Raw genomic sequence first — 24,095 nt, 5'->3', positions numbered from 1 at the left:
ACAAAGTGTTATTGAGGAGTCCTATTGTGTGATTTAACCTGTACGGATCTTTTACAAATGAGTGGACACAAGGGATTTTATTGCAACCATTAATTATAGTATCTGGAATCCTTTTCCTCCTGTCTACTCACCAAAATAGTATCTGCCTCCCCCACTCCAACTCCTTTGCTCACATGCTGCACACTGTCCCACTTTCTTTCACTGGAAAAGGCAGAGAAGCTGCTCATATATGGTGGCTGCATGCTTTTATCATTGCTTTTCTCCCCAGAAAGCCCTTACCTGCTTTTTGCACTATGTGGTTGGCAGGAAACTTAAAATCTTTCTCTGGTTCTGCAAGAAACACCAGTGAATGAAGAGGAAAATCCAGTAGATAATAAAGATGATTAGAGCTTGTTGGCAGTCATTTGCTACCAAGGAGATGAAATAAAGCAATTAATTACTCAGAGACATCTAAAGAGCAACTGGTAACTGGTAGGCATTTCTTTGTTCAATGCATTCGAAATCTTAGCTAGCTAAATTCTGCCTCAAAGAATTTTTCTTTTTTTTTTCTCTTTTGGGTCTAATAAAAGTATTAAGGTCATTAACAAAAACTGAAAATGTTTTTCTTTTTAAACCTCGTCTTGGGACACTTGGATGGCTTAGTTGTTAAGCACCTCAAGTCATGATGCCAGGGTCCTAGGATACAGCCCCGCATTGATTTCCTCCTCTCCCACTCCCCCTGCTTATATTCCCTCTCTCATGGTTTCTGTCAAATAAATAAATCTTAAACAAAACAAAACAAAAGCAAACAAACCCCACTTGTCTTTATTACTTCACTGGCTGAACAAAGTCACAAGTGTCATATTTAAGTCACACTGAATTTGCTGAAAATCTGAATATGTACAACTGCTGGAGCATGGATGGTGTCATGGGAAGTTAAAAATCATTGAGAACATATTTCTTTTTATTTTATTTTTATTCATTTGACAGAGAGAGAGAGAAAGATCACAAGTAGGCAGAGCAGCAGGCGGGGTGGGGGGCAGGGAAGCAGGCTTTTATCTCCCAAGCAAGACAATCAACACTGAATTTCATTTTTAAAAGAAAATAATTTTAATAGCATCTCGATATATTTCTTTCCAGAACTTTTCCTCATTTTTGTGTGTACACGTGTTTCATGTCAGTAAACAACATTCTACATAGAGCTTTGTAGAGTCCTCAGATATTTTCCTTCACATAAACCCTGTGGAAAGAAACAAACTTACCAACTTCTCTGTCCCAGACTCTAGCTAGGTACTTGACAAGCCTATCTCATTAGTTCCCTGATGCCTGGGTTATTAGAGTAGACGCCCCTTAACTGTGGTTTCACTTTTCACTCTCAGTTACAATTGGTCAGCTGCCCTGTGCAAGCAGACAATCCTCCTGACTCCTCTCAGGTCAATAACAGGCTAACACTACATCACAGTGCTGGGTCATTCACTCACTTCATCTCATCATGTAGGCATTTTATCATCTCACATCATAAGAAGGGTAACATTTTGAGACAGACCATATTTACATAACTTTAATTAAATATACTGTTATAATTCTGTTTTATTATTGTTATTCTTTTTCATCTTTAACTGGACCTAACTGGTAAACTTTATCATAGGTATATATGCAAGATAGGAAAAAACAGTATATATAGGAATCAGTGGTATCTGCAGTTTCGGCATCCACCGAGGGTGTTGGAACATATTCCCTCGGGATAAGGAAAGACTATGGTAATCTCATTTTGTTGATCTGGAGACAGAAAGGAGTGTCAGTAGCTCTCCTGGGATCACAAAGTTTTCTAACGTAGGTCCATCTAACTCCATACCTTCGCTTTTTCAAGGACATCATATTTTTGTTCTGTTTCAACATATGGTTAAAAGCAGTGTCCGGAAGGACGCGGTCTTCATTTAGGACCAGATCCACCACTTATTTGCTGTAGGATCTCAAACAGTTAATATTTTCCTCTGTGCCTCAGTTTCTTCCTTTGTGAGTAGAAATCCACCACACACAGGTCTTATAGGGTTGTCGTGGTGATTACATGAAGTGCAATACATGTAGACCACTTAGAGTTTGACCCACAGTTACCTTTATATTAACTGTCAGCTGTTATTTATGTATTATTATTACTGTCAGTGTTGTTATTACCATCATCATCACTACAGCTTTTCCCCAAACATCCATGTCATTCTCAAATGAAGGGTGGTCTGCATGACTTCATGCAATGCCTAAAGTTCATTCTAATACTATTATAACATTTCTGTATTTTCTCACCTGTATTCTCCTGGACAGGGTGGAGAGGTGTTTTAACCAGTATCTTTTCTGACTTATTTTGAGTATAACAATCTGAATTAAGATGCTGCTGAAGGACACTGCAGATTTATACTGAAAATGCAGCCTAATTGTTGCCAAAGGTTTTCATCTCATTTTCCATTTCTCTCTCCTCCGTCGGTTGCTGATTTCTTTCTCTCACTCTCTCCTTCTTTCGTTTTTTAAACTCAGGGTACAATTGATCCTTCTGGAGGGACCTCTGCAAAATTCTTGATTGCAGGAGGTTTAACAAAAGTCCAAATTTATAAGGAAGGAAAATGAAGCAGATGAATTTTCATTGTAAAAGAAGAAGAAAAGAATGCCTTGATGATGATATATTTGTTTTTCTTAGTAAGCATCTGTCATTAAGATGCATGCTTGAGGATATATTGTTGTTAGACCTTGTATGGAACAGAAAGTTATTACTCATAGTTTCCCAGATCTTAGCCTACTTGCATCACAACATGGAATATCATTTTACATTTAGATTTGCAGTTCCAGGGCCATTATCAGATTGCATTTTCATATTGAATTACAAACAAAAATTTTATGTTACTAGCACTTAATGAAATTTTAATAAGGTTGTGTTTTGATGCCATTATTCAAATAATGTGTTTTGAATTGCTTTCCTTTGAATATATTTGCATTTAAGAGGAACTCAATTTGATTTGGTTCTTTGAAGTTTTCCCACTTTCTGGGCAGCTTTAAAAAGACAAAGTAGGAAATTCAGTTTCTTCTCTTCAAGTCCGTAAATAGAAAAGGAACCCATTTGCTAAGATCTGCAGAAGTAATAGCAGCAGACTGCAGATGGCTTCAGTTAATGAAATGACTCATGTTGGCTATTAGAGCTGCACAATTAAAAATATATCTGTAAAGTGCACACATCACAGATTATGAGGAATGGCACTCCTGGGTTCTCTTTTCTTTCTCATTGGGCCCCAAGGCTAAGATATTAAAAATTAAGAAGATTTAATTTAAGAGATTCACATTATGGCAGTTCTTGATCAGTGATGCCCAAAATTAGATGGGGATCTCTTGAGGGATCACGTTTCTGTTTGCAGCCCTCTTCTTAGCCACTTCTGCTGAAATTGTGATTGCGGGCCCAAGGCAGTTTACGTGAGCAAGTGCTTTCCAAAAGACAGACGCGGGAAGACCTCACAGTAACGTGCTTTAGGCGGTGGTTTTGTCCTAGCTGTGGAGCAGAGGGAGTTGAATGCATAGACCGTAAATACTGCAAAGAGTGAAAACGCGGTTAAGAAGAGTCGTGGTTGCAAGGCAAGCTTGCTTTTTTACCAAACACTCATTTTTCAGTCAACTCTTAGGGGCTGGCGGGTGAACGGTTGTGAGGGTTTGAACCTAAGCCGAGGGGAGGGAGTGATCTGGGTCTTTTATTCTTCTTAACGTCGTTTTGTGTGGGAGGAAACGCTTCTGCCTCACTTTGACGCTCTCCCCTTCCTCTTCGCCCTACTTTTCTCCCACTTCCAGACTTTTTTGAACCTATTAGCGATTTTACCACTCTTAATACTCACTTTCTGCAGTACGTACCGGGGAGTGTGGTCCTGAACTTAGCCGCAGACTTACTTAGGAGTTTCGGTTCCTGTTCTCTGGGTGGTTTGGTGAGGACAACGCTCTAAATTACAAGGAGAACCTGCGCCAGGACTACAGGTATTGCCGCCGCCGCTGCCGGGCAGGCGCCCCCGACGCAACGCGCCGTCTCCGCCGACGCAGGCGCAGTCTCCGTGATGCAACGCGCGCCCCCTCTGGCCCCGCCCACGGCCGCCCAGACGTATCGCGCGCCAACCCACAATTCCCGCTCCCCGCTGCGATCTTGCAGCCGCCGCGGCCGCCGCAGCTGCTGCCGCCGCCGCCGCCCGTTACGGCTCCCGCCGCCGGGGACATGTTGCAGAAACCGAGGAGCCGGGGCCGCCCTAACTCCCAGGCGGAGAGGGAGAGGGACTGGGGCCGCGGCGCCGCCGAGGAGGCCCCGAGCACCTCCCGTGGGGCGGGCAGCTCCCAGGAGGCTCGGAGCTCTTCGTCGCAGGGTTCCCGGCGGGCCGAGGCCTCCCCGGAGGTGGGGCCCAGGTCCCAGCAGCAGCTGGAGCTGAAGGTAGCCGAGCTGGTGCAGTTCTTGCTGATTAAGGACCAGAAGAAGATCCCGATCAAGCGCACGGACATACTGAAGCACGTCATCGGGGACTACAAGGACATCTTCCCGGACCTCCTCAAACTGGCCGCCGAGCGCCTCGAGTACGTCTTCGGGTACAAGCTGGTGGAACTGGAACCCAAAAGCAACACCTACATCCTGATCAACACCCTGGAACCGGTGGAGGAGGATGCGGAGGTGAGAGGCGATCAGGGCACGCCCACCACCGGCCTCCTGATGATTGTTTTGGGTCTCATCTTTATGAAGGGCAATACCATCAAGGAAACGGAGGTCTGGGACTTCCTGCGTCGCTTAGGGGTGTACCCCACAAAGAAGCATTTAGTGTTTGGGGACCCAAAGAAACTTATCACCGAAGAATTCGTGCGGCAGCGTTACCTGGAGTACCGGCGGATACCCCACACTGATCCCGTAGACTATGAATTGCAGTGGGGCCCCCGAACCAACCTGGAAACCAGCAAGATGAAAGTTCTTAAGTTTGTGGCCAAAGTCCATAATCAAGACCCCAAGGACTGGCCAGCACAGTACTGTGAGGCTTTGGCAGATGAGGAGGCCAGAGCCAGGCCAGAGACAAGTGGACCAGCACCCTCCTCTTGAAGTCTGAGACAGATTCTGAGGGGTTCCTGGGGAATGTCAAAGGCACTGGGTGAGGGGGTAGGGGTGGGAGGCGTATTTCTGTAACGCTTAAATGTGTGTGGCTTTAGGAGGTGCTTGCAAACCTCTGTTCTCTTTTAATATTGTCAGTTATTTGGTTCCAACTTCTCACTTTTAAAAATATTAGGAGAGGATTTTTGGTTTGATTTGTTTTACCGCTGTATATTTTGGCATAAAAGTTTTCCTAACATTATACAACTGATTGAAAAACTTTGTACCATGATCTGGAACAGGTATTTAAAAAAGAACACATCGGTGAATTGTTTTGGCGCCAAGAAAATAAAAGCGAAGTGGATATAATCTGGTCTCCTGGTAGTTTGTAAGTTAAAATAAAACCCTTTATAAATTAAAAATTAAAATGTAATTGTCTTATCCTTTTTTACCTTAAGACAGCTATTTTATATTTATGTTTCCTATGTACATAAGCATTATGCATCATCTAAGTAATGTACCTATTGTATTTTCTCTGAATAGCAATTTTTTTAATATTCATAATTATCAGTCAGCTCTGTGACTGACCACTTAGTGCCATTTAGTTTTTTCCCTTTTATCCCCTTTTTTTGCTGCTATAGTTGTAATAAATACTGTATCTTTGAAGCAATTAAGCATTGTGCATTTTTAAATCATGGTTAATGAGATAGTAATTTCAAAAACAGCATCTTAAAAACTTTTCTTGATACACACTATTAAGGTAAATAATGTTTTATAGAAGCTAGCTTACTTTTATATGGGTCTGTACATGTTGGATCACGATCTAAAATAGAAAAAAAAACATTTCTTGGGGGCTCCTGGGTGGCTCATATGGTTAAGCGTGTGCCTTTGGCTCAGGTCATGATCTCTGGATCTTGGGATCAAGCCTCACAGGGAGTTGGCTTCTCCCTCTGCCTCTCCCCCCGCTTGTGCTCGCTCGCTCGCTCTCTCTTTCAGATGAATAAATAAAATCTTTAAAAAGGAAAAGGAAGAAAATACATTTCTCATTGGGTACAAAAAAAATGGATAAAACTGTTAGTGATTAACCATGCCCACTTGGGAATCACTACCTGGTTCAGATCCAGGCTTCATGTAACTAGCTCTGTTAATTTAGGCAGGTTATTTGTATACAGATGTTTCCTCACCTGTGAAATGAGCTGATGATGCCCATGCTATGTGTGATAATGTGGTAATTAGATTTTAGAAGTGTATGCAAAGTTCTTGGTACAAATGCCTGGTGTGGAGGATTTTAGTTGTTAACTTTGTTCCTTAACTTTTTAAATTTATTTTTTAATCTTGGGTCTACAGTAAAGTTTTTGTTTGTTGTTTGTTTTGTTTTGTTCTCAGGTTTTCTGTCATTATCTTCTCAATCACAGAGTAGGAGTTACTGGTTCAAAAGTTCTATCAGTATTCTTCTAGCCCGACTCGACTGTCTGGTGCTTGGAAAAATGTAACTCCTGGTATATTGTAAGTACAGCCCATATGAGTAGAGCAGGACAGACAAAAAACCTATTCTTGGCTGAGAGCTAACTGTATAGTGAAAGGGTATGGGTTTTGAGGTTGTCTGACAAACAGAATTTGAATTAGGGCTGATGTTAGGTCAGCATGGTGATTTGGGGGTAGATTTTAAGTTCTCTGAATCTCATTTTACCTATAAAATGGGAAAAACAGTAACAATATCATAGTTTGTTACATAAAGAGTCCAAAGAAAAGAGCTCCTAGTCTCCTCCCATTGTATTCCCATAGCCTCTGGCAAAATGCTGTTTATAGTCAGAGATTCGACAAATAATTATTCAGTGGGTGAATAAGTGATTGTTTGAAAAGCTATTACAAATTAACCCTGAAATGAGATAATTTACTTTAGCTAACAACAACAACAACAAAAGTGGATTTGATCAACCCTGGACTAAACGACCCCTAGAAGGGTCTATGGTGGGTTTGTAGCAGTATAGAAGAATGTGATAGGTTACTGTGTTTTATTTCATTCTCTTGAATTAGAATTTGCATTTATTTCATCAGTGGAATATAATTGGTCCTTGAAGGCATTTCTTCTTGGTTTGCATTTTATTTCAGTGTATAAATTACCTCGTGACTGAGCATCCTGCTTACCGGTCCCTTACCTCACTGACTGAATCCCCTTCTGGAGTGTTTTAGCACTGGTATTTTCACCTGTATGGTAAAAACCAGAACCTGCTCTCAGTTCCGAGAAGATACCAGTTCCGAGAATAGAAGCAGATCTCTTCTCCCACTCCTATACTTTTCCATAGAGATGTTAACAACTGACCTTTAATGAATTACCATTTTGCTTCAGATTTGATCTTTTTTTACTTTTTTCAAATTTTTATTTATTTTAAGGAATCTCTACACCCAACATGGGATTTGCACTCACCACGCTGAGATCAAGAATTGCATGTTTTCCTCCTGAGCCTGCCAAAGTGCCCTCAGATTTTAAAATGTAAAACATTATAGGCCAGATGAAGCCCTCTGTCTTTTCTTTTTACCCTTCCCAGATGGTCAAAAGTTTGTGGACATCATTCCATGGTATGACTTAACACTTTTACCCACCCCCATGGTATGACTTAGCACTTTTACCCACCCCCCCACATACATATATGAACAATATGTAGTATTTTGTGAGCTTCTATGACTTATATAGGGCGTATTATACTACACTCTTGCAACTTGCTGTTTTAACTCACCTTGTTCAGCCACAAAGGTCTGATTTGTTCTTTATAGTTGTTCCTTCATGTGGAGAAAAATTAACAGTTTATCCATTTCCTCATGGTTGGACAGGTCCTTTCCAATTTTTTGCAATTTGCCTGCAGTGTATAGCACTTCCTTAGGCACATGCAAGATTCTCTAGTCAGAAATAAATAGATCATGGGGCATTGCCAGATTGCTCTGGAGCTTGTGTTAAATTACAATTTGCCAACATTGTAGAGATCTTTCTCACTGACCCCGCCCTTATGAAAATTAACCCTTCCAGCCCTACTGTGGGTATGTAGTGATGATTTGCTATAGTATTAACTTGCATCTCTAGTTTACTAATGACATTATCTTTTTTTTTTGCCATCAAGTTTTATATCTGTTAGACTTTTTCTATTTTTGATTGATTTGTTTGATTTCTTTATATGTTCTGCATATTAATCTATTGTCTGTTATATCTAGGGCAAACGTCTTATCACATTTCACTTTTTTTTTTTTTTTTGGTCATACAGATGATTTAGTTTTAATGTGTCAAAATCATCAATGTTTTCTTTTTAAGGGCTATATTTTTTGTGTAGGGCTTTAGAAAAAAGTCTCCCTAATCCTAGTAAGTGTTAAAAATGTTTGACTTTCACATTTATGTTTTTAATCTGTTTTTGCATATGATATGAGGTATGGATATAATATTCATTTTTATCTATATGGATTGCCTAGCACCAACTTCTCATCGTTTATCCACACTGATTTATAATATGCTCTCTATTATATACAATATTTCACATACATATAAATTTTGGCAGGGACTAAATTGATTTATATGATTTCCTATCCCTTTGCCAATACCATGCCATTTTAATTCTATAGCATCATAACGTAAGCGTTTTTTCTCCTTTTCAATTCTTACAGCTTTCATTTTGGTCTTGACTTATCTTCATTGACTTGGAACTGCAATACATTCTTGAAAAGAAGTGGCAACATCAGGCCTCAAGAATGTTCCTGATTCCTTGTTCCTGATTTAAAAAAAAAAAAAAATCATTTTTAAGATATTGTATTAACTATGTTTGGTTTCAGTTTTCTTTCCTATAAATATCCTTATTTGTATTTTTAAATATCCCGCCTGTTCCTAGCTTGCTTAAAGATGTTTGGAAAAATTATGAATAGTTTTTTTTTTAAGTTGTATCATATTCTTTATTAAACTGCTAGATGATTAAATTTTTGTTTTTACTCTGCAATTTCAGTATACTTTTTAATGTAGTTTAGTGTAGTAACACTGATAGGTTTTTCTGATACCTAACAATCCTGGGACAAATCCTTCTTGTGGATGATACATTTTAAAACAATTGTATTTTTTTATTTGCTAAAAATTTATAAATTGTATGTTTTGGGTCATAAGGGGAATTAGCCTATAATTTTCTTACATTGTATTGCATTATTGGCTTTGAGATTACACTTTTTTTAAATTTATACCCATACTTACAGAAGAGTGGTAAGCACAATACAAGGAGTTTTTATCCCCTCCCCCACCAGCTATTTGAGCACATTAGTTATCTATCTATTCAGTCTGTAAACAGTTCCTCTGTCCTTCTTTGACTTTGATGATCTTGACACTTGAGGACTACAGGCTGTTATTTTGTAGAACACCTGCAATTGTAATTTGTCTGCTATTGCTTTATGCTCAGATTCAAGTTATGCATCTTCAGCAGGAATACCATAGAAGTGATGCTGTGTTTTTCTTTTTGAATCCTATCAGTGGCACAAAATTTCAGTTTGTCCTGTTGTTTGGTAATTTTGATCACTTTGATTAAAGAAGGTTTTGTTTTGTTTTGTTTACCATTCCCCTCCTCTAAAATTATCTATGCTCCTTTGCAATAAATGAGTGAGTTATGTGGAGAGATACTTTGAGACTTTGTAAATAGTTCTCACCAAATTTTCAGTTTATTCGTTGTCTATTTCTATCTGTGTAGACACATGAGTTATAATCTCTTACTATCGTTATGTCTTTTGATACTCAAATCATCTCTGATTGGCCAGTGAGAACCTTTTTAAGCTGACTTATGTGTCTTCAGCATGCTCCCATCATTCTGAGCACTTCTTTACTTTCCAGATCTATTATCTACTGGAAACTGTTGAGATTATATTTATAACATCATTCCCATTCTAACACCATAGTGTTCTTCTAGTTTCCCCCCCTCTATATTTGTACCTATCTTCTCTCCAACAATGAGTAACTCAGATTCTATTATCCTTACAATCTTGATTTGACCAATCCCCCTATAAGTAACCCGTCTATAATTGTGGCTGCTACCCCTTCCCATATGGGGGATGCCTTCTGCTCCCCTGTGCTGAGCTCACATCCCACAGGAGCTGCCTTTCTCTGGGCATACACCCACCTCTCAATTCTTGGGCTCCAGCTCCCTCCTGGGGCCCTTGTCTTTCACTCCTCCCCCACATATATCTTGCTCTTGTCCACTTCATGGCTTTAGGACTGAATTGCCCAAGAAATAGAAAACATTGTTCTATTCTTGTAAATGAGTTGGGCTGCTCTTCTTTTGTCATATTATAGGATTACATGTTTTTGAAAGTTTTGAAGAAATCCACCTGTAAAAGGTTCTGGGCCTGGTGTTTTTGGAATGGTAGATTTTTAATTCCTAATTTTATTTCAATAATGGGATGTTCAGATTTTCTCTTCAAATTACTTTTGGTCACTTGATTTTCTAGAAAGTGTTTTTATTTATTTATTTTTAAGATTTTATTTATTTATTTGACAGAGTGAAATCACAAGTAGGCAGAGGGGGAGGAGGAAGCAGGCTCTCCACCAAGCAGAGAGCCTGATGCTGGGCTGGATCCCAGGGCCCTGAGATCATGACCTGAGCCAAAGGCAGAGGTTTAACCCACTGAGCCACCCAGGCGCCCTTCATTCATTTTCTGAAGTATTAACAAAGTTTTCTTACCCAACCTTGGGATACTCTGAATATCAGAGTTCTGTTCTCTGATTATGAATTGTCGACCCCTAAGTGTAGTCAGCGGGGATATAATAAGCTTCCATACACATTAGTAAGTCTATTTTATTTGTTTTGTTTTATATGGGAAGAAACAGATTTGAGAAGGTTTAAGTGTTATGCTGTATAAAGAAAGGACATACAAACCATCTAGAGGTAGTATAATGACACAGCTTGAAGGCTGCAGAACAGGCTAATTTCTAAAGATGAGCTTGAAGTGAAATGTAAAGGAAAAAGCTGACCTTTCATGGGAACTAAACAACACAGTGACTGTGTTTATTGGTGAATCTTTTTTCTTTTCATGGTAGTTATCTCATTTTGTACCTTTTGTGAGCTTTTCTTTTTTCCTCGCTGGGAAATAGCAGGCCTAGACAAGTACCCTCTAAGACTTATTTGAAAATTTAGATTCTCGTTTTAGGCATTTTTTAAAAAGTAACAAATGTGTCATTGTTTCTTGCTGTTATATAGGAGATAATATAGTTAAATGTGATCAACTGTGTTTTGAAATGTGTGGAGGCCACAGACATGGATTCCTAGGCTCCAATTCCTTTGAGAAATTACTGAGTTTATGACAACTCTAGCCATCGTTTGTTGGGTTTTTTGCCCCTGTGTTGCCTTGCATTTGCATTTAGCCCATTATATACTCAGACCCCTTCACCTATCTCATTTACTAGTATGTGATGCATTTTGTTTCATAAGATACACTTTAAAGGACTAACTAGCTTTTATGGTTTCAACAGTTTTTCATTGTTAGACTTATAATCTGCCTGAGTACTCAGATCCATGGTTAACAAACCTAATTTTTCTGTGTTGGTCTCTGATATTCAAAATTGTTTTTCCCTATTCTAGGGCCAAAGTTCATGGAATCAAAGTGAAATTTAAATTATTCTGCCCCCAAGTATCAATAGCTCTGTAGTCACTAAGAATGTGTGTTCATTGCTTATTTGGAATTTAGCTGAAAGTTTTGGAAATCTAAGTAGAAGGGTTTTCTATGGACTAGAATCATATGTTGATGTCCATGTCCCCAAACTAATTTGGTTCTGTACTAACATTTGGAATTGGGTCTCGGAGAGCAACTGCAGCAGTACTGATCTCTGAAAATATAAAGACAAAGGACCTTTCCCAGGTCAAGGTCGTTCCCTAAAATACACCAGATTGTGGGCAGTCGAAGTAGAGTCTGGGTGATTTTACTGGACCTTGACCAGAGAGGAGAGTCTGCATCTATCCATGTTGGCAACCACACCACTTTTTATAGCATCTGGCTCCTGGTAGAGACTCGATATGCTGAATGAGTTAATGAATGAATGGTCCATTAGTCCCTGCTTGCATAGTCCTATTAATAAGAGCTGACATCCAGTCGTCTTGTCCTCTGCTTGGCACATATGCAGGAAGTGTTTGATGAACTGTCAAGCTGATCTTCAGTGACATTGTTTCCTCCTCCGTCTTGTTTCTTGCAGATACTCATTTCCATTTTGATCATTGTGCAGCTGCTGCTTATGGATTTCCCCCCACAACCTCATGTTCATTCAGTAAACATTTTTTTCAACACCTCCTGTGGCCCAGTTGCTGAGAATGCAGTGGTGGCAAGATACACATGGTCTCTGCATCTGCAGCAGAGAATCCAGCCCCATCTATAGAAATCAATAAAGACCTCTCAGAAGAGGCCAGTATCAGGTGATGGCTTAGGGATGAACAAGAATCAGGTGAACGAACCAAGAGGGTGTTTGGGAAAAGAAAAATAACATGAACAGAAACTTGAATTCCAGGAGTTAAAAGATACTCACTATGGCTGGATGGTAGAGGGTGTGGCAGGAAATGGGCAAAGACTGGGTCAGCCATGTACAAGGTTTGTTGGGCCTTGGAAATTCAAACCAAGGAGTTTTATTAAGACAAGGAGTTGCTACTGAAGGGTTTTGAGCAGAGGAGTGATCTCTTTCATTCATTCATTCACTCATTCAGCAAATATGGATCAATTGTCTAGCTAGGCTTTCGTGGTCATCACTGAATAAAACAGAGATCTCTGCTCTCAATAATCCATTTATACTTTAGTAACCTTATTCTGGTCCCAGAGTCAAGGAAGTTAAGACTGGAGGCAGGAAGAAGAAAGAAAAGTCATCCACGGAGACTCGGGTGATGATCATTGAAACTAGAGAGTGGCACCAGTGGGGATGGCATGATTTCTTAAATAGAATTAACAGAACTTGCTGGTTTATTAGGTGCAGTCAGAGTAAGGGAGCGTGAGTCAAAAACACCTAATGTGGGAGATTAAGGAGGATGGTGATGCCAGGAGTCGGACAACATTTCAGGAAGATTTTCCTGATTTTGATCTTTTATGCTAAGTGAGTTTGAGGAGCCTCTGAGATGTCCAGGTGGAAATGTTGAGGAGACAGTTGTTCATAGATGGTAGAATAGGTCTAGGAGGGAGACAAAAATAAGAGTCACAAACATAAATGGAGCCATGCGTCGTGTTCTTAGATAAGGTTACACAGAGAGGATTTACAGTATAAGAGCCAGATATGGATGTTGTGGTTATTAGGGATGCTCTTTCTCTTCGGGACATTTGGTAGGACTGTACTTCTCCATCCCTTTGAATGTTGAGTGTGGCCACGTGCCTTCTTTGGCCAATGAAATGTGAACAGATATTGCATGTGACATCTCCAGCAGGAGCTTTAAGTTCCATGGCTGAAATGATTATAGGAACATCACTGAAGGGAAGCCTTCATTGGCTTAAGTGCCTAAGTGAACCTAGGGCAAAACCCACTTGACTTATTTTGGCCCTGTAACAGAAGAAAAAATACACTTCAGTTTTGTTAGGCCTCTGAGATTTTAGAGTTATTTTTAACTTACCCGGTCCTCATTGGTCCAGAAATTGATCCAGAAGTCCTACCCTGATACAGAGGAGTTTGCAAAGATGACCATATGTATTATGTAATGGAAAGGCATTGGTAGAAGTGACTTTTGTGGTAACTTGAAGAAACATATCAACACCTAATAAACCTGTAACTCTAAAGTTAGGAAACAGAGCACTAGTAGCATGAATGTTGGTGCCTGTGGCTGCGTCTAGCAAAAATTTCAGGAAAGAGGCAAAATTGGAAAAGCTTGGCTGGTATGTGTTTAGGGATGAATAGAATAGAGAGAATCTAGAAGTGTATGGATATGCAAATGCTTCTGAACCCCCAACCAGTGAAAAATAAAATAGAGAGACACAGGCAAATTAAGCCACAGTCTTGGGGCAAGGATCAAATAAATCCATGGTATAGGTGTTCCTCCTGTTGTCAAAATATATGAATGTATTACAGTGGTTTAGGATAAAGGCTTAACTAGGGGTTGGATGTCCAATGTTTTTAAAAGGACAAGATGAGAGAAAAGAGTTTAAATGTGGTCTTTCCACCAAAAGCCTGAAGACCAAAAGTACACAACCAAGTTGAGAGAAAGAAGAACATGATGGGGGGGGGGGTAACACACACACACACACACACACACATTTTTATATGTGTATGAAATCTAATTTAATCTAACCTAATATGAAATCCAAGATGTATGCCTAGAAAAAAAGTAAAGGTGTGGCTATAGGCATGATTCAAAGCAAAACTAAATTTAAAAAATATCCCTAACAGTAAAAAATAAAACAAATGAGGGGCGCCTGGGTGGCTCAGTCAGTTAAGCAGCTGCCTTCAGCTCAGGTCATCATCCCAACGTCCTGGGATTGAGCCCCACATTGGGCTCCCTGCTCGGCAGAGAACCTGCTTCTTCTTCTCCCTCTGCCTGCTGCTCTGCCTACTTGTGTTCTATCTCTCTGTCAAATAAAAAAAAAAAAATTTAAAAAATAAATTACATAAATAAATAAAATGAATCTGGGTTCACAGGAAGTACAATAACCACACATAAAGAAAGGTTGGTCACTCTAAAACACAGTAATTTGACCACTTTTTCTTGGTAGAATGTACTCGAAGGATAGAAAGAAATGTAAAAGTCTTTACCTGTTTTCAAGGATCGTGTTTTTGGTGCTAATATTAGTATTGTCGTTTTGAGACTGTTGTGTGGGTATCATGAGGTTAAATCAAATGGATAATTGCAATGAGAAATAAGGTTTCTGGCATGGTTGGAAGGAAAGGTTGATGTAATTAAGTAAAAAACCCTGTAGTTTTGAATTTGAATCAGAGACATCAGTATGTTATGATATATTGTATCTAACAACTGAAAATAATTGAAAACAGTGACCAAGTAGCAAGGGCACCTTTGGCCTGAAAAGTATGGTATTTAAATACCATTTTCATTGAAAGGAACCAGGCGGTACTGGAGAAATGGCTGGTTCCAGGGCTGGGCTAGGGGATGTGTGTGATGATCTTGGAAAATCTTGTCATATTAGAAAGGAAGAAAGCTTTCAAATCTACTAGAGTTGGGTCAACTTGAATTTATGCTCTCTCGCTAATGACTCTGGTGATTGAAACATAGGAAATTTGTTTAAGTTTGTGGCTCATAATGAATCAAACACACACACACACACACACACCGCAAACCGTACTTTTGGAGGATACTAGGGACCCAACTAATTTTTTTTTAATAAACATGTGTTAAGGATTATATTTTACTCGTTTAATGAGGGAACCAGTAAAATGCTACAACCAGTTCAAAGGAGAATTCAAGCAATGTACACACACAGGCCATCCAAAATGCTGAAATTAACTTACAAATAAATTTAAAAAATGGTTAGCACCCATGGAAGGCAGTCACTGCCTTCCACCAGACAAAATTCATTTCCATTTCCATTATCAAAAATAATTTACGGGGGTGCCTGGGTGACTTAGTTGGTGAGGCATCTGTCTTCGGCTCAGACTGTGATCCCAGGGTCCTGGGATTGATCCTGCATTGGGCTTCTTGCTCAGCGGGAATTCTCTTCTTTCTCCTTCTGCCTCTGCCTTCTGTTCCTCCTACTTGTGCTCTCTCTCTCTCACCAAAATAAATTTTAAAAATCTTAAAAAATAATTTACATTACTAGGATTATTTTACACTGTACAGAGTTGTCAAATAGCTTAAAGACAATGAAAGGCACTAAGAACTCAAAAGGGTACACTAGGCAGGATATCCAGTATTTTTTTTTCCTATTTGAAAGTTTTTAACAAGTTTTTGTGATACTCTCTCCCCTCTTGATGATATTATCTTAAAGATTATTCTTGATCACAAGAAAAGTTTTGTTTCGAGGTGCCTTGGTGGCTCAGATGGTTAAGCATTTGCCATTGGCTCAGGTCCTGATCTCCAGGTTCTGGGATTGAGCTCCATGTCCAGCTCCCAGCTCAGTGGGGAGTCTGCTTCTCCCTCTTCCTCTGCCTTTCCCCCTGCTTGTGTTCTCTCTGTCTCTCTACCTATCTCTTAAGTGAATAAATAAAATCTTTTTTTAAAAAGACCTCAACGTGAGACAGGAATCCATCAGAATCCTAGAGGAGAACATAGGCAGTAATCTCTTCAATATCAGCCACAGCAACTTCTTTCAAGATATGTCTCCAAGGCAAAGGAAACAAAAGCGAAAATAAACTTTTGGGACTTCATCAAAATCAAAAGCTTCTGCACAGCAAAGGAAATAGTCAAAAAAACAAAGAGGCAACCCACGGAATGGGAGAAGATATTTGCAAATGACAGTACAGACAAAAGGTTGATATCCAGGATCTATAATGAACTCCTCAAACTCAACCCACACGAAACAGGAAAACATATCAAAAAATGGGCAGAAGATATGAACAGACACTTCTCCAATCAAGACATACAAATGGCTATCAGACACATGAAAAAAAAATTTTTTTTAAAGAAAAGTTTTGTTTCATTAGATTTAGCCTGATTATTTATAAAGGTACAGCAAGAGTATTAACTAACTATAATAGGCCTGAGTTTATTTGGTAAATCTAGCACCGTATCAACTAATTATTTTGAATCTGGAAAGTAAGTGAAGAATCAAACATATATTCTGATTTTCCTATATGAACTGTACCGTAGGGTAAAAAAACAGTTGATGAAGACAGAGGAGCATGGAGGAAGAGAGAGAGTTAAAATGAAACAAGACAAAACCAGAGAGGGAGACAAACCATAAGAGACTCTTAACCTTAGGAAACAAACTGAGGGTTGTGGAGGGAAAGGGGGTGGGGGGTTAGGGCAACAGGGTGATGGACATTGGGGAGGGTATGTGTTGTAATGAACACTGGGTATTATATAAGACTGATGAATCACAGACCTGTACCCCTGAAACAAATAATGCATTTTATGCTAATTAATTGAATTTAAATTTTTTAAAAAGTTGATGAGGAACAGTGTTCTATATACTGATCCCTGGGAATAAAGAACTATGAAATGATGGTGTTATACTAGCACTGTTTAGGAAACCCTAACAAATTAATGGTCTAAGCAATCATTAAGAATGGCTGCCAACATCATAGACATTATTTGCCTTCTATTAGTCTCAATTTGATCAAACTTCTATGTCTAACCACCAAATTACAAGAAATCCAGAGAATGGGGAAATGTTAACTAATAGGAGGAGACAGCAAAGTAAAGAACAAAGTAACAGGTCTCTTCAATAAATTTCATAGAAGAAAAAATACAATGGGTGGGAAAACCCATCAACTAAAAAATATTGCAAAGACGCAAAACAATTAGTTATCTATATGGAACGAATTCCTTCATATCCCGTGTAAACTGATTTTTAAAAAAGTTTTTGAGCTAGTTAAGGAAATGTGAACTCTGAACATTTGATATTAGTGAATGGTTACGCTAGAGATGATGACATTATGTTGGTTGTGTTTTCAAAAACAGTCTTATTTTAGAAACATACACTGAAAGGATGAAATTATATCATGTCTGATATTTACTGCAAAGCGTTCTAGAGTGGAGAAGGTATAAATGAAACACAACAGACCATGAATTAGTTAGTTATTGAGTCTGGGTGATAGGTATGTGGGGTGGAGGCTTCATTAAACTCTCTTCTCTGGTTTTGCCTAGGTAGGAAATTTTCCATAAAAATTTAAATAAATATAAAGGCTTTCTAATAAATAAACTACTTTCTGTTGGTTTTCTTTAGTCATTTCCAATGTATTATTTTTGAGACAATATAAAACTATCCTGAGCCTATATAATGTATAGTGTTTTCAAGTTGAGCCTCTAAAATATTTCACTATGTAATTCAAATTTTGAGAAATGATACCGTCTTTTAAAAAAGAAATACAACAGTTACTCTTATAATTATTTGATAAACTGAAGGCTTTTTTAAAAGCCAAATCACTTTTCCTTCGAACTTCTCCAAGTGAATAATCCATTTTTTGTTTGGTTTGTTTCCAGATAACCTTTTTCATGCTGCTCTCTGCAGTGTGCGTAATGCTGAATTTGGCTGGTTCAATTCTCTCCTGTCAGAATGCTCAGCTAGTGAACTCCCTAGAAGGCTGTCAGTTGGTGAGTAATGAAATACAAACCTTTTGAAAAAGGTCACAGGCTTTGATTTTGCCTGAAAGTAATTTAAAAAAAATAAATTTTATTATATCCTTGGATTTAGTCTGATGTTTTATAATTGTATAGGGAATTTGAGTTAAGTTGGTTCATTTCTAAACATTATCTCAAATTAAAACTCAGCCTACTTGTAAGTCAGTTACTAAAAGCATATTTCTCAGGATCACGGCGTAGTGCTTTTAGAGCAAATGTCTTTAGCAAAGATTATATTTTGGCATTTGTGGCATTGATTTTTGTCCCCACTGAATTTTTAGAAATCAATTGTGTAAGTTGATTGTAAGTGCCGTGATACATATGAGCTTGATAATGGGTGCATCAAAACAATTTAGTTCACTTTTTTTTTTTTTTCAATTCAAAAAGTGGATTATCTTTTAGGTCTAGGAGAATGGTAGACAGTGTTTTGTGTACTTTGTAAGGGATCAATAAATGCTTTGTGGGATAGAAGCTTCATTCCATATCATGACTTGGCTCCTGGGACCGAGATATGTGCTTCCAGGTGGGGCAATCCCATTTGTTAAGGGGCATGGGGGTTATATAGTTTGACTCCCAATAGGATCATGGCAGCTAGATGCGAGACACTGGTATTTGTTGATTAATCTTGGAGACTACGCAGTTACCTTTTAGAGCCATTCTCTTCCACAGCTGCCTGTGCACTTGCTGGGCCTGGGGTTGTTACTTCTGAGAGGTCAGGGGCTATCCTGAATTACCTGAAGCTTCTCCATAGCAGAGCCATGCTTTTTTTTCTAGTGGCCATGCCATTTGGGTTCAGAGGAGCAGCTGTTGGGAAGCCTACTGCTCTCTCCAGTTTTTATCTACTCAGGCTAGAAGGACTAGGGTCCCTTGGTACAGTTTCAATGCAGAGGCACCTACTGAGTTCCAAAAACTAACTGTGAGAACTTCAGCTTGCAACTTTCTGTTCAGCTGGCCTAGACCACACTGATCAGATTTCATCCAATTAGGATGTACAGAGTATCCTTGATGTACTGCAGTATTGCTCATGAAGGCTGAGAATTGATACAACCAGGAGCCCTACCACCCTCAGGAAGGATGACTTGCCACCTTCTATCCCTAACTGAGCCAGCCTCCTTGTTCCTAAATACTAGGTGCTGTGGATATCTGGCAACTAGCAAGGGACTGGCCATTCTGCCCCCACCCCCGACCCCAAGGCTCATACTTGGCCAGTAATTTCCGAGCAAGATCAGTGTGGTCACTTGCTGAGGTGTAGCATGAATAGTAGAAAGAGTAGGGGATTTGGACTCAGTGAATCAGGATCAAAGTCATGGCTTTATAACCCCATAGTTAATGACTTAGAACAAATCACCTTCCCTGTCTCAGCTTTACTTCTGTTTCCTATTAAGAGTGGATATTGCCTGCCCTGAGCTTTTCCTGAGATAAGATAGGATTCATAAAATGCACAAAAGTATACTCCTTTCCTGTTACAACAAAATATGTAATTACTACAGAAAATTCAAAAAGCAAAATGCACTTTATTACTATGTTTATTATGTCCTTCCTGTATTTTCTGTGCATAATATGTGTGTATGTGTATGTATGTGCATGTATGCATAACATGTGTGTATTTAACATACATTTAAATGTGCTGTACTCTCCATGCAGTTTTGCGATTTGATTTTTTATTGTTTGTGAACATTATGTATAATTTAGTATATTACATATATTATGTTATATATATTATAATATAATAATTCTTTAAATTCTTTTCTACAACTTTAAGTGTAGTGGCTGCTCTGTATGGATGAATATAGCATTATTTATTTAACCAATGTCTGCTTTTTGCATGGATGAAGTTTGCCACGGTCCCTACACAAAATATTTTTACAGCTCCTAAAAATGGACTTGCTTGATCATGAGGAATCCACATCTTTAAAGCAACTGATACATATTGACATACTGCCTTCTAAAAGAGTTTACCAATTTATAATCCCAATAGATGAGAATGGTGTTCTTGCTACACCCTTTGCCAGCACTGCAGATTCTTACTTTTTAAAGATTATGCTAATTTAAAAGGTATAAAATGACATCATTGCTTTAATTTGAACTTCCTTGAATATTACCAATTACTTATAATTGCATTACATAAGTTTATATATGTACCTGCATGTATACATATATAGGTAATAATATATGGATATGAGTGTATGTACCATTTATATTTCTCCTTCAGTGAGTTGATTATAACCTTTACCCATTTTTAGGGGTATTTATCTTAATGATTTGTAAGAACTCTTTATAAATGCAATTATGTAATTCATTTATATAATAATTATACATACATAAATTTATATGTGTATATGCATATATGCAACATATATGTATGTATATATGTGTGTGAGTATATATATATGTGTGTGTGTATATATATATATAAAACATAGAAGAAATATAACTATAAAACATAGAGGAAATATAACTATATTTCCTCTATGAACTGATTGGGGCTTTTACCCATTTTTAGATTTTTTTAAAGATTTAGCTATCTTGCTGACTTTTAGGAGATTTTTACATTTTACGGTTTTGAGTCCTACAGCTTGTATTCGTCAAGTATACTTCCTGGATTATTATTTGCCTTTCAGTTTTAGTGCATTTAAATCTATGAATGTTTTCCTTTGTGGTCTTATCTTGGAACCAGTAAAAAGACATTCTTTCCAAGATCAAGTTACTTCCCCCCTTTTAAAAAATATAGTTAACTCTTTCATATTCTGGAATTTATTTAAAGAATTTAACTCTTCCCCAAAATGAGTACTAGCTTTCCTGAAACAATTCCCCTGAGTAACCCAATATTTCCCTGATGATTTGACATGCCACCTGAATCCTAAGAGTCCTTTGATGGCAAAGCTACAGAAACTGACAAAGCCATAGCCATTTATTGCAAAGATGGTAGGTTCTGTAGAAAAACCAAGAGGGCTACAGCTTAGACTTGGAAACTGGCTGGTTCTAAAGAGGTCTCTGTGGATGCAGAAGTGGGGGCCAGAGTAGGAGGCCTGCTGCAGGAACCCTCAACTCCCCAGGGTATTGTTCTGCAGAAGTAAACAATTCCAGTGTTTTTTTAAATAATTAATTTATTCATTTATTTGACAGACAGATATCACAAGTAGGCAGAGGGGCAGGCAGAGAGAGAGAGAGGAGGAGGAGGAAGCAGGCTCCCTGCTAAGCAGAGTGCCCGATGCGGGGCTCGATCCCGGGACCCTGGGACCATGACCTGAGCCGAAGGCAGAGGATTTAACCCACTGAGCCACCCAGGGGCCTCTCCAGTGGTTTTTAATCTCAGCTCATTTGCTCTAGAGTCAGAACCCAGAGAGAGAGCATTTAATTGGTCGGGGCAAGACAGATAGCTACTTAACTGTCCTGCCAAGGCGATTCAAGAGATAATCCTCAAAAACAAAGTTAGGTATTACTAGGAAGGGTAGAAGTAGGAGGAGGCAAAAATGTTTGGTGATTGAAAAACAACCAATATCTACTCTAGCTGTACATCTAGACTGATGTACACATGCAGACTGATGCTTACTTATGTCTATTTGCCTATGACTGAACTTTTCATTCTCCCCCCCTTCTAGGTTTGTTTTTTTATATTCCAGAGCAGTATTACTTTAATTACTTTAACTGTGTGTGTGTGTGTGTGTGTGTGTGTGTGTGTGTGTGTGTATGGAGAGGGAAATGTTTTATATATATATATATATATATATATATATATATAGAGAGAGAGAGAGAGAGAGAGAGAGTCTATATGTATTTTTATGTATTTTATATTACATATATATGTATTTTACAACTGGTAGGACAAGCCTTATCCACACCCCCATTCCAGATTTTTTTTTAAGATTTTATTTATTTGAGTGAGAGAGAGAGTGAGTTGGAGGGAGAGAGAATCTGAAGCAGACTCCACTCTGAGCACAGAGCCCCACATGGGGCTTGATCCCACAACCATAAGATCATGACCTGAGCTGAAACTAGGAATAAGAAGTTTCACCATCTGAGCCATGCAGGCAGTCCCCATTCCAAAATTTAATCTACTTTTAAAAAATATAGAAGCTTAGTTTTCCAGAATAGTTTAAAATTTGGTGGTGGGGGGGGTTTGTCAAGACTCAAAAGGAATAGATTTGAGAGTTGAACTGGAATCACATTAAAATTACAGATTGCCTTGGGAGAGAGTTGATGGGTTAACAATAGCATGTTTTCCCATTCAGGAGCATTGTTTGTGTTTTAGTTTCTCCAAATTGTTCTTGTAAATCCTTCAGTGTGGTTTTTGTTATCCTTTATGTTATCTAGTACATTTCCATATCTGTATGTGTGTTTCTCTTTTTCCTATGCATAATTAAAAATTAACTCATATTCTCTCATATATATATTTTTTTCTATTCCAAACTCCCACCCCCTTCCAGGAATTTTTTGGAAGCCAGACATTTTGTACATTTATTTTGCATATTATCATTTTTACATACATGGGGAGTCTATGCCATACATCATTATCTAGGTGGCTTTTGTCAGCCAGCCCTGTGGCTTGGCAACATTTATGTAACAGCACTTGGAGATCTGCCCAGCTGTTAAATAAAGAGCAGCAGAGAATTCCACTGGATGGATGGATGCAGGATAATTTATTTAACCACCACTTAATGAAGGACAGGTTAGGGATGTTTCTAGTGTTCTGCTAAAACAAACATGGCAGAGAAGATTACCCTCAGTGCACATTAATTACTCAACCAATAGAACAGCTAGGGCTACTGCTGTGGGAACTGACCTGGGTGTAAAGGGAACAGTGGCCAACCAGAGAAGAAGGTACATGTAGACCTAGAGAAGAAATTACTAAGAGTGTCCTTTCAGTCAAAATCAGAGTGCACTTTAAATTTAGAATGTTATTCCTAAATTAACTTCCAAAGATAGGACGCCAGACTCTCACCAACAGGACTCAATTATCCAGACCCATGCAAACTTCTGTGTGTCATCAGAATTATATGTGGTCTTTGCCAATCCGCTAAAAGTATAAGATCTTAATAGTAACTTGCATTTCTTTAGTTAAAAGTGAAGTTAAGCATCTTCTACGTTTGTTTGGAAGGGATTTCTTTATTTGCTAATTGCCAGTTCATTTTTGTTGTCTATTTCTCTTTGAGGTTGTTGCTCTTCATAATTGATTTATAAATGCACTTCCTCTATTAAGGAATCTGCTCATGGTCATATGTGTAACAGATACATATTTTTCATAGTTTGTCATTCATTTTTTTTTTTAAGATTATTTATTTATTTATTTATTTGTCAGAGAGAGAGAGGGAGAGAGAGCGAGCACAGGCAGACAGAGAGGCAGGCAGAGGCAGAGGGAGAAGCAAGCTCCCTGCCGAGCAAGGAGCCCGATGTGGGACTCGATCCCAGGACCCTGGGATCATGACCTGAGCCGAAGGCAGCTGCTTAACCAACTGAGCCACCCAGGCGTCCTGTCATTCATTTTTTGACTTTTTTTCTGCATTCTTTCTTGTGTGGAAATTTCATAAACTCAAATTGCTTTACTCATGTATATATAAATCATATTTATATGATTTCTGGCTTATATGTTTTACCTAGAAAAGCATTTTCCCCTCCAAAATTATACAAAGTTTTCCCATTTTACTCCCAGAATTTTAGGGCTTCATTTTTTAATATTTATGTATTTCATAGATCTTGCATTTATTTTGCTATAAATACCATTATGTTTTTACAGTTTTAAAAAATACACATGCAGACCATACATATTTCTTTTAAAGTTTAGTGCTAGATATTTTAAATAACTTGTTGCTCTGGTGGATGCATTTTTT

General features: G+C 38.5%; 2 protein-coding genes across 5 annotated transcripts in view; both read left to right on the top strand.

The window, feature by feature from the left end:
• FAM189A1 (family with sequence similarity 189 member A1) overlaps positions 1–24,095 on the top strand; it is a 489,761-nt gene that overhangs the window by 345,567 nt on the left and 120,099 nt on the right. For all 4 annotated transcript variants that reach the window (XM_044231808.1, XM_044231807.1, XM_044231810.1 and 1 more), the window contains exon 3: positions 18,130–18,240. In XM_044231808.1, coding sequence (XP_044087743.1) covers positions 18,130–18,240 — 111 coding nt within the window. The remainder of the gene's footprint in view (positions 1–18,129; positions 18,241–24,095) is intronic.
• NSMCE3 (NSE3 homolog, SMC5-SMC6 complex component) lies at positions 4,137–5,431 on the top strand. Its single transcript, XM_044231812.1, has one exon. The coding sequence runs from the start codon at positions 4,214–4,216 to the stop codon at positions 5,072–5,074; it is 861 nt and encodes a 286-aa protein (XP_044087747.1). The 5' UTR covers positions 4,137–4,213; the 3' UTR covers positions 5,075–5,431.

This window comes from Neovison vison, chromosome 13 (genome assembly GCF_020171115.1).
Source record: "Neovison vison isolate M4711 chromosome 13, ASM_NN_V1, whole genome shotgun sequence".
Classification (NCBI taxonomy): Eukaryota; Metazoa; Chordata; class Mammalia; order Carnivora; family Mustelidae; genus Neogale; species Neogale vison.
This window is presented reverse-complemented; position numbering and strand designations above follow the sequence as displayed.